At 54.7% G+C, this 10744-nt stretch overlaps 3 protein-coding genes across 3 annotated transcripts in view; 2 read left to right on the plus strand and 1 right to left on the minus strand.

The window, feature by feature from the left end:
• Positions 1-151: 151 nt before the first annotated feature.
• Positions 152-1349, plus strand: EDB82DRAFT_119375 (pyrroline-5-carboxylate reductase). The gene has a single exon (XM_065607002.1). It carries the CDS (start codon positions 466-468, stop codon positions 1333-1335), a length of 870 nt encoding a protein of 289 aa, XP_065466140.1. The 5' UTR covers positions 152-465; the 3' UTR covers positions 1336-1349.
• Positions 1350-1364: 15 nt separating this feature from the next.
• On the minus strand, positions 1365-2381 carry EDB82DRAFT_522650 (Alpha/Beta hydrolase protein; the record flags this gene model as incomplete). The annotated part of the gene is made up of 1 exon (XM_025730154.1): positions 1365-2381. One exon carries the CDS (start codon positions 2379-2381, stop codon positions 1365-1367), a length of 1017 nt encoding a protein of 338 aa, XP_025587229.1.
• A 257-nt stretch (positions 2382-2638) lies between these two features.
• The window catches only part of EDB82DRAFT_454978 (uncharacterized protein), a 40856-nt gene continuing 32750 nt past the window's right edge, over positions 2639-10744 (plus strand). Inside the window, exons 1-3 of the mRNA XM_065607843.1 lie at positions 2639-3372; positions 4570-5726; positions 5786-10704. Of these exons, the coding sequence (XP_065466141.1) occupies positions 3029-3372; positions 4570-5726; positions 5786-10704 (6420 nt within the window). The 5' untranslated portion in view covers positions 2639-3028. The remainder of the gene's footprint in view (positions 3373-4569; positions 5727-5785; positions 10705-10744) is intronic.

The raw sequence follows: 10744 nt of genomic DNA on the forward strand, positions 1-10744 counted from the left end.
TTATATAAGATTTTTATTTATAATTATTTAATAATATTAAAAATAAAGTAATGAAGTAATAAATTAGTGGTTAGTCTATAGAGGTAGCTGGTTATAGGGTAACCGAGGTTAACAGCAGGTATTACATGTGGAAAAGATTATATAGCAAGGGGCTTTATGTCTCTTGAGTTAGGATGGCATTATAAATGCAGCGCTATTATAATTGCCACTTGATTAAGAGTTATATACACCCATCTAAACCGCTCCACCAAATATTGCATTTACTACGAATCGACGCAGAAACCCCAACGTGTCCAAGCTGAGCCACTTTTGACGGGAATAAGTCCGAATTCCAATGATGGGCGACTATCATGGCCAAGACCAAACGAGCCTGGCGGTAATTGGAGCGGGTGAGTGCCTATTGATCATTCACGCGACAGTCAGATGAAGAGAGACTGACGGTTTGGGTTTCTGCATATAGGTGCTATGGGAAGCTCCATGCTTGCCTGTATGCTGAAGCGCACGCAGAGAGCCAACGCCAATACCGATGCAGCAGATACGGCAGTCATCGACTTCGATGCCTTTGTCGCCTGCGTGAGCAGCAACGGATCAGCCGAGCGCTTGTCCAACGACGCGCGGTTCACGCAAGCCATTCGCGAAAAGAAATTGAACATCACTCACGGAGACAACGCCGAGGCCATGTCGCGAGCCAGCGTTATATTGCTGGCGTGTAAGCCTGGACAGGTGCAGACGTTACTCTCCGAGAAAGGTGTTAGTGAGGCGGTAAAGGGCAAGCTCGTCATCAGTGTGCTGGCGGGCAAGACGTGCGCACAGCTCAGTGAGTACATTTACCCGATCTCAACTGCTCTAGCACATGAGAAAGACCGGTGCTGGATCGTGCGGGCGATGCCGAGCCTGTCGGCGACGGTGGGCGAGTCGATGACCGTGCTGGAGGATTTCCCGGCCAACATGCCGCCCGCTTTAGCGCAACGAGCGACACAAGTCTTGGGAATGGTGGGCAAGGTTCGCATGGTGTCAGCCGATCTATTCGACACAGCGACGGTCGTCGTAGGCTCGACACCGGCCTTTCTAGCCATCGGCATTGACGGCATTCTCGACGGTGCCGTTTCCGAGGGCTTGAGGAGGTCCGAGGCTGCGGCCATGATGGCGCAGGTGCTCACTGGGCTGGGGAAGCTGATGGCCGAGGAGGGTCAACATCTTGGCATGCTGAGGGAGAGTGTTGCCAGTCCCAAGGGGGCTACTATCGGAGGCATCCTGGCGCTTGAGAAGGCCGCTGCTAGATATGCGTTTTCTGAGGCGGTCATGCAGGCTGCTGCGCGGATCAAAAAGCTCTAAATGAGAAATACGGTGTCATTATCTATAACTTAGTACATTGGAGAATGCTCTAGCAAAGTACAGCCGCGGTGTAGTTGCAGATCCACAGTAGAGATGTGTTGCTTCTCCCACATGCTGTAATGCGTGCCGTCCACGTCCAGTACCGCCGCCATGATGTCCGATTCATAGTTCTCCCAGCCCAGTGCCCGTTTTTCCCGATAAACGTCATTTTCTTCCATCTTCTCTCGCCCGCGAATGAGCACAGTTCGCGGTGGTACAATCGGTGCTGTCCATATGGGTGGTTGCCATTCGTCGATCAACTTGGCCGCTTGCTCCATTGAGCGCTCGACGGCTTGTCGTATCTCCGGTTTGACGTGCTGTCCCATTGCGGCCTTGGAGTTGGCCACACGCGTTTCGGCTGACTTCTTTTCGCTGGTTGATGGACCGTGTGGGAAGTCGGTGTCTATCATGACGACTCCCCTGACTCTGATGGGACAGCGCGGCATGAGGGCTAAGATGTGCGCTGCCTCAAGCGCAACCATGCCACCTAAAGACCATCCTCCAATGAGGATTTCGCCCTCAGCCACGACCCGGAGTATCATCTGGCAGTACTCGCGAGCCATTTCGGTGATGCCGCCCGGCCATTGCTCTCCGTCGCCTGTCCGAGGGTTGTAGATGCCATACACGGCACGTCCGAGCGATTTGAGGAGGAAGTAGTTGAAGACTGAACCTCCTCCGTCGTGAATCAATACCAGAGGTGACCGCCTGAAGCCTGGCGGTGCCGGCTGGATCAGCATAGGGTTGGACTGCGCCATCTCTGATCTCGTTATGAACGTTCGCGAACTCAGATGGGAAATAGTTGAAGGTGTGAAAATGCCGTCTTTCGATCGTGCAATGACGATGCCAGGATACTGAGTTTCGTAGCTAGGAGATCCGGCAACCACTTGTGAAGCCACGCCCCTGTCAAGAAATGCGCGAAGGACGGCCGCGATGGATGCGGGGAACGGGGACAAACGCTGACGATGTTGATTAACAACAGTCAGCAACATGCCTGCCAATGGGGTCATACTTTAACACCGTTCCATCTACCTCACTGCCCCTGTCCAGAAAATGCGCGAAGGATAAGCGAATTGATACAATCCTCAAGGATAAGCGAATGGATAAAATCCTGAAGGATGAGCGGATGGATATAATCCTGAAGGAAAAACTGCAGTCAGCAATATCTCCGCAGGGACCAGACTACTACCCTTGTCGACATTAATTAGCGGTTCCATCCACCTCACTGCCCCTGTCTAAAAAATGCACGAAGGATGAGCGAATGGATATGATCCTGAAGGAAAAGCTGCAGTCAGCAATATCTCCGTAGGGACTAGACTACTACCCTTGTCGGGAGCTCACTTCCCTTTCGGGACTTATGCTGATGGTATCGTCTAAGCATCGCTTCAGCGGCTGGACTCTGCAGCACGTGCAAGAATTCATGCAGCTGTATGATGCCATCGCGGTTTTTTCAGTACTATCGCGTTTTGTAAGACCTTTGCTGTATACCAGCAAAAGTACAGTTCGTTGAATTATTGCTATGCGATTCAACCGTTTCTGAATAGCATCATTGAAACCAGATCAGAAACCAGATCGAAGAATCGACCGACCAATCACGACATATACCACCTTGAACATACCGAATATCCCACGAGTTTGCATAATACCACCGATTACGATGACGGCTTTGGGCGCAGAGAACCTGCGCGTCATATGCGCCCGGATCCTGAACGTGGCCACCAAAAAGATCGACTTGGAGAAGTCCTTTCTGCGACTGGGAGGAGACTCCATGGCCGCCATTGAGCTTCTATCGGCTTTCCGAGACCATGGCTGCGATGTTTCGATCCAGCAGATTCTTGAGGCCGACTCACTGTCTCAGCTACTCGAAGTAGGCGCTACTACTGCCAATATTATCGATGAGAATGTGCCTTTTGCGCTGTCGCCCGCCCAGGCTTTGCTCATGAGGACTATCGAGAATGAGATCGAGACCAAAGGAGGCAAAGAGCAAGCGACTCAGAACAAGTACCACCAAGGACGACGATTGGAGCTAGTCACCGATGTCCCGCATGAGGCGATTGAAGCAGCATTGGGCGCAGTTGTCTCGCGGCACGCCATGCTTCGCGCACGCTTTGTTCGATCAGAATCCCAGCAATGGCTTCAAACAATCAGCCCTTACAATCCAGAGAGCTACATGTTCCGTGTCGAGCGAGCGCTTGGAACTGCTGAGTACGAGTCGATTATTACTTCTCTGCATGACTCGATCGACTACGTGGAAGGGCCGGTCTTCGGAGCGACATTCTTCGAGACCACGCCTGATGGTCGTCGAGTATTGTACTTGGTGGCTCCATCGCTCATTATCGATGCAGCGTCCTGGGCTATTCTCATCGCCGACCTTGAACAGATCCTTGAGAGGAAAGCGCTGACCCTCCAACCTGCGGCATCGTTCCAAGTATGGAGTGATGAGCAGGAGGCTGCAAATAACATGGCTTGGCAAAGCTGTGAATCTGCCGTGCAATTTGGGCATATTGACGAGACACTGGAGTCAAACACGGCGGGTCTGTTGAACGACATCTTCTGCCGAGCAACTCACCATGTCGATGCCGTCGATATCCTCCTCGGGGCGCTGATCGCCTCGTCTAAGGCGGTTTTCGCCGACAAGAACGTCCTGGCAATCTCCCACAACCTCCCCAGCGAAGATCAGCGCAAGGGTGACTTCCGATTCGCGAGGACACTAGGAAACTTCACTCGGCTACGCTACCTACGAGTTGGTATAGAAGACATTGACGAGCCGTTGACTGAGGTCGCTACTCGAGTGGCAGCCTCTCGAAACTCTACTTCGAACACGGAACTGGAAGCAACAGACAGTCTCGGCAGTGCTGTGAATTTCCATTACGATGGACCGACCCAAGAATCCTATGCCAGCACCACTTTCCGCGAGACTTGGGTCGACGATTCCAACAAGAAGAAGAACACGAGTTCACACCCGACGACACCGATTGACATACACGCGAGCTTCATACAAGGGTCATTACGACTCCGCCTGAGCTACGACATCCGAACCGCCAAGCATGAGGACCTGCAAAGATGGCTCGCCCGCGCTGTGACCATGCTTCGCTCTGTACTATCGAGCGAAGCACACGAGGACCCGAGAGCGAATCTCACGCGGGCCTTACCCACCAGTACTGACCGACGTGATCTGCTGTTGCAGACAGTGGCGAGCCTACCTGTGTCGATGCGTGATGCAGTCGTTGACGTCTATCCTTGCTCGCCTATGCAAGAGGCTATGATGTTCAGCCAGATCCGAAACCCAGGATTGTACAGATGCTCGTACTCGTTCGAAATGCTGTCAACAGCTCTTGGCACTGGGCATCATGTTGACGCCGCGAGGATCCACACCGCTTGGAACCAGGTCGTGGATCGTCACTCAGCCCTGCGGACCGTGCTGATGAATAGCACGACACGCAGCGGTCACTTTGATCAGGTGGTGTTTTCCTCGCTAGGAGATAACGTCATCCATTCACAGAGCGATAAAACGCAAACGCCCTTCGGAACCTTGAGTGAGCTCATACGCTCGTTCCAAGTGCCGTACCGCTTCACCATCTCGACCACGGACTCGGGCGCCATCATTTGCACGCTCGACGTCAGCCACGCAATCATTGACGGAGAGTCCCTGCCGACCCTTGCTAGAGACTTATGTTTGGCATACCAAGGCAGCCTTCCGTTTCAACCTGCACCTCACTTTGGAGATTACATTGTATATCTTCACAGCATCGACCACAGTGTAGCACGATCGTACTGGGAACAGTATCTCGCCGATATCGAACCATGCTACTTCCCTCCGGCCGACGGCGATCGAACCGAAAGACGTTTGCAGCAAAAGCGCACCAATATTCCCCTGGATGCCACACATGTCCAAGCCGTCTGCGAACGCTACAAAGTGACGCTTGCCACCATTTGCCAGGCAGCATGGGCGCTGGTGCTCAAGTACTTCACGGGCTCGCAGGATGTGTGCTTCTTCGTGTCCACCGCCGGTCGTCAAGGCGTGCTTGATAACATCAAAGAAGCAGTCGGACCACTACTCAATACCCTAATATGTCGGCAGCGTCTGGACGGTGACGATGTCACCCTCGGAGACATCGTTAAGGACCTGCAGCAGGGTCGGCTCAAAGCTCTTGAGCATGAGTACTTTCCCTTGCGTGAGACAGAGGGCAGCAAGCAGTCGGCAGGACAAGCCCTTTGTAATACCATTGTATCGTATCAGCGGAAGCCGGACCTCGATACGAGTCTCGTCTCGGAGCTTCGAGTTCGACTGCAGCAGGGCTACAATCCGACCGAGGTATGCCGAGCACACCAGCCCTCAAACCTGTTGATTCATAGTCAGTTCAATATACTGACATAGCTTCCAAATAGTACGACATATCGCTCAACCTGGAAGCAAGCGAGGACACACTCGGCGTGAGTCTCGGATACTGGACGTCGCATTTGAGTCCATGGATGGCAGGTAACGTAGTTGCAACTTTCCGCACCGCCCTTTCCTTTGTTCTTGATTCCCCAACTTGTACTTTAGGACAACTTGACCTTTTCAGCCAGGACAATCAGCAAACAGTACAATTATGGAACAGCAAGACACCTCGAGCAGTGGAGGACTGCGTCCACGGCATCGTTGAGCATCAAACCAAGCTGCAACCGAACGCTCCGGCTCTCAGCTCCGCCGAGCGAGACTGGACGTACCGCGAGCTTGATGATGAGGCGTCGCGGCTCGCGTGCTACCTCGTCCAGATGGGCGTAGGCGCCGAGGTCATGGTGCCGCTCTGCTTTGACAAGTCTCCCTTTGCCATAATTGCCTTATTGGCGGTTCTCAAGGCCGGCGGTGCTTGTGTGCCTCTGAGCCCGGACTACCCCGACGCCCGAGCCAATGCCATTATCACAGATGTGAACGCCAGTGTGGTGCTCGTGGCGCCCGACTACCGCGCTCGTTTCGAGTCATTAGCGTCATCGCGGTACCGTACCGTCATTGTTGATGCGAAATTGATTGCCTCGTGTCACGAGCGCCTCCAATCACACGCGCAGCAGCCAAGAGCGAACCCGGACAACGTCGCGTACTTGATCTTCACCTCCGGCAGCACAGGAGTTCCAAAGGGTGTGATGCTGGAGCACCGAGCTCTCGCCAGCAGCTGTACAGCGCATGGTAAGGCCTTTGGCCTGGGTCCGCACTCAAGAGTGGTCCAATTCGCCGCCTATACATTCGATGCAAGCATCCAGGACATTTTTACTACGCTGCTCCTCGGCGGCTGCGTATGCGTTGTTTCAGATCATGAGCGTCTGAACGATCTCAGCAACGCTATCAACCGCACCCAGGCCAACTTCATCAACCTCACGTCCACCGTCGCCGTGCTGCTGGACCCGCGTGAGCTCCCGACTCTTCGCACTATGATCCTCGCTGGAGAGCCAGTGAGAGCTGACGTTGTAGAGCTCTGGGCCGAGCACGTCGTCATTTACAACTCGTATGGACCCTCCGAGTGCTCTATCAACTCGTCTTGCAGTAAGAGGGTCACTGATAAGAACAACGCTGCCAACGTTGGCAAACCCTTGGTGTGCAATCACTTCTGGGTCGCTGACCCGGCAAACCACGACTACCTGTCTCCCGTGGGCAGCATTGGAGAGCTCCTCATCGAGGGGCCGTTGGTTGCTCGGGGCTATCTAAATGACGAGGCCAAAACGCGCGCTTCCTTCATCTGCGATCCGGCGTGGGTGTCCAGATTCGGATCTGTGCGTCGCCGCATGTACAAGACTGGTGATCTCGTCCGCTACAATAACGACGGAGGCTTGACCTATATCGGCCGCAAAGACAGGCAGGTCAAAGTCCGCGGTCAACGCGTAGAGGTCGCCGAAATCGAGTTTCGTCTCTACGAGCAGATTCCCACCGCCAGGACCGTGGCCGTCGAGCTTGTGACGCATCCTCGTCATCCCGATAGGTTGATGCTTACGGCGTTTTTGGCTCTGCGCGTGGATGGCGAAGAAGACGAGGGGACAGTCCAGGCCACCCAAACATCTTCGTCGTTGTCACCTTTACCGTCATCGGCGACCCTACGCAACTCTTTTGCCGATGCCGCTATTGCGCTGGCGCAGCACCTCCCTGCCTACATGATTCCATCCATGTACATTCCGCTGGCAAGGATGCCGGAGAACATGTCCCGCAAGCTGGACCGTAGGAGGCTTCACAAGGTGGTCGAGACCATGGAGGACGAGGAGCTCGCCGTGTACGGTCTGACGGGAGCACGCAAAGAACAAAACGAGCTCAACACAGACATGGAGCGCCGGATGCGCGACATGTGGAGCTACATCCTGGGCATCAAGGCGGCCACCATTGGCGCTGACGATGGTTTCTTCCAGCTGGGTGGCGACTCCGTGGCGGCCATGCGTCTAGTCACGGCTTGTCACGAGCAGGGGCTTACTCTGACGGTGGCGGACTTGTTCCAGAGTCCCAGGCTGTCTGAAGTAGCCCGACTCGTCAAGACCGCTGACAACAACGGCGCAGATGATCTTCATGTCAAACGTTTCGCTCTTTGGGATGAACCTCGAGAGACTCGCAATGAGCGACTTGAGGAGATAGCCGCGCTCTGCCGCACACCTATCGATCGCATCGAAGATATATATCCCTGCAGTCCTTTGCAGGAAGGTCTGATGGCATTGACGATGCGTCAATCCCAAGCCTACGTCGGCCGTGCCGTCTTTCGACTACATGAGAACATCGACCTGCCTCGCTTCAAATCAGCCTGGCAAAACGTCTCCAACGCAAACCCCATTTTGAGGACGCGCATCATCCCGGGCATTGCTGCGGGAGCTACATCCCTGCAGGTCGTCGTCAGGGAGGATATCGAGTGGGAGGAGGCGGAGGATGTTGAGAGCTGTTTGGAAGGCAGCGGTGGTATGACATATGGCGAGCCGCTTCTGCGATTCACCATTGTCAACTCCGGAACCACTTCCAAGTCCCTCGTGTGGGCGATTCATCATGCCTTGTACGACGGCTGGAGCAAGCGAATCCTGCTGCGGCAATTGGAGGAATGGTACCACGGAAGCAGTATACCTGACCCTGTCCCATTCACGCACTTTATCCGGCAGATATCTCTCGACAATGACCAGGACGCGAGCTCTTTATTCTGGACTAGGCAGCTCAGAGGTGTCAGGGCTCCCGCATTTCCAGCTTTGCCGTCAACGACGTATCAGCCAAGACCCAACGCTCGATTACAGAGGGTCGTGCCTCTGCCCTTGCCGTCGCGTGCCACCGGCTCCGTAGGATCCGGCGTTCCCTCATCGGTCGTCCTCCGAGCTGCCTGGGCCGTCGTGCTGGCAGCGTATTCCGCCTCTGACGATATCGCTTTTGCAGTAACGCTGTCGGGCCGCAACATCGCCGTACCAGGCCTCAACATTGCCGACATGGCCGCCCCGACCATGACGACCGTCCCGGTCCGCGTACTCCTGGACCGCCACCAAACCGTCAACGAGTACCTGTGGTCTATGATGCAGCAATCAGCGGCCATGGTACCTCATGAGCACGCAGGTCTGCAGAACATCCGCCGCATGCTTCTTCGAGATGGAGAGGATGCTGCCAGGACCCCGATGCAGCTCAACAACCTCTTCATGGTTCGTCTGCCGAACGAGCAGGCACATGAGATGCCGTCCATCTTAACCGAAGAGCCCAGAGATGGCCAAATAGCCGAGGACTTTGGCTCCTATGCGCTGATTCTTAGTTGTGGCATTGAAGGTGACGGTGCTATGGATGTTGAGATGGGCTACGACAAGACTGTCGTCTCGGACGGCATGGCTGAGATGCTTCTGGGGTATTTCTCTCATGTTGTGAGCATGCTAGCCAATGATGCTCATGCTCAGCTATCGGTGGGCGATGTGGCGTGCGCTGGTCCTCAAGATATCCGTCAGATACAGCAGTGGAACCAACACACCCACACCAATGGCCACCCTCACCCAAAGGAAGTCAAGAAGCTCAGGTGCATCCACCAGCTTGTCGAGGCGCAAGCTGTTATCAACCCCGACGCGCTGGCCGTACAATCGTGGGATCAAGATCAGGACCTCACATATGCCGAGCTTAATGCGCTCTCGACTGCGCTCGCAACGTACCTCGGTCATCGGGGCGTGACTGAAGGTGCCAAAGTGGCGCTCTGTTTTGAGAGATTGGCCTGGGCGATTGTGCCACAGCTCGCTGTGCTGAAGGTTGGTGGCGTCTGCGTCCCCTTGACCCCAGACCAATTGTCGGATGCAACCAGCGGTCGTGCCATACTCGAACAAGTGAAGCCAATTTTATGCTTGACCAATCGGTCACACCAGACTATGCTTGAGAAACTCAACTGCCAGGCTCTCTCGATCGATGCCGGGCTCATTGGTGAGCTTGTGAAGAGATCAACCAATGGGCATGGGACAAACGGCACAAATGGACACCGATCTGAATCCTCATCAGAAACCACGGCGTTCATGCTATACAATACTTCTGACAAGGAGGCAGAGATGGCCGATGGCATCGTCTCTCTGAGTCATGAAGCACTCATCACCACTTGTCAGGCCTACGGGGAGGTCCTTAGCCTAAACAAGGGCTCCCGAGTCGCACACTTCGTGCCATACGCATCGGCCCAGGGAATCCACGACACATTCGCCACGCTTCTGAGCGGCGGCTGCATCTGTGTTCTGTCAGAGGAAGAGTGTGCTGATGATGCAGCTGGCGGTATTGGCAGGTCGGGAGCGACCATTGCTTGCTTGGATCACCCAAGCTTGAGTACCATGACAGCATTGCCAGAGCATGCACCGTCGCTCAGGAGTTTGGTTGTTCATTCGAGCGAGCTGACAACGGGACTCTGGAGCAGGAACCGAGACGCGATGAAGCAATGGGGCGAGGAGATGAGAATGCTCGAAGTCTATGGGACCGTCCGAGGCCGGGGTCCCATGGCGTATCGAAGACTCCATTCAGACACCGAGCAGGAGCAGAGCCCAGGCTGGCTGCCGATCAGCCGCTCGTCGTTGCTTTGGGTGGTTGACCCGCGAGACCACGACAAACTACAGCCTATAGGCAGCATCGGTGAGCTTCTCATCGAAAGCACCTTTGTCGAAGCCTCTGCCACCACGAGCGATCGTCCATGGCAACCGCGATGGGCTTCCCAGCTAGGCCAGAGCGGCAAGCAGGGAACGTACCACAAGACTGGGGAACTGGTACGCTATAATGCGGACGGGTCACTCACATCGGTCGGGTCCAAGGATGAGTACATCCAGATTCTCAGTCAGCGCGCAGAGGTTGAGGCCCGACTGCTGGAACGGATCAAGGGTTATGAATCAATTGCGGTTGAAGTTGTCGTACCACTCAAGGGGGTAAAGAAGCCAACGGTGATGG

This window comes from Fusarium venenatum (genome assembly GCF_020744135.1).
Source record: "Fusarium venenatum strain MPI-CAGE-CH-0201 chromosome Unknown EDB82scaffold_1, whole genome shotgun sequence".
NCBI classification, from domain to species: Eukaryota; Fungi; Ascomycota; class Sordariomycetes; order Hypocreales; family Nectriaceae; genus Fusarium; species Fusarium venenatum.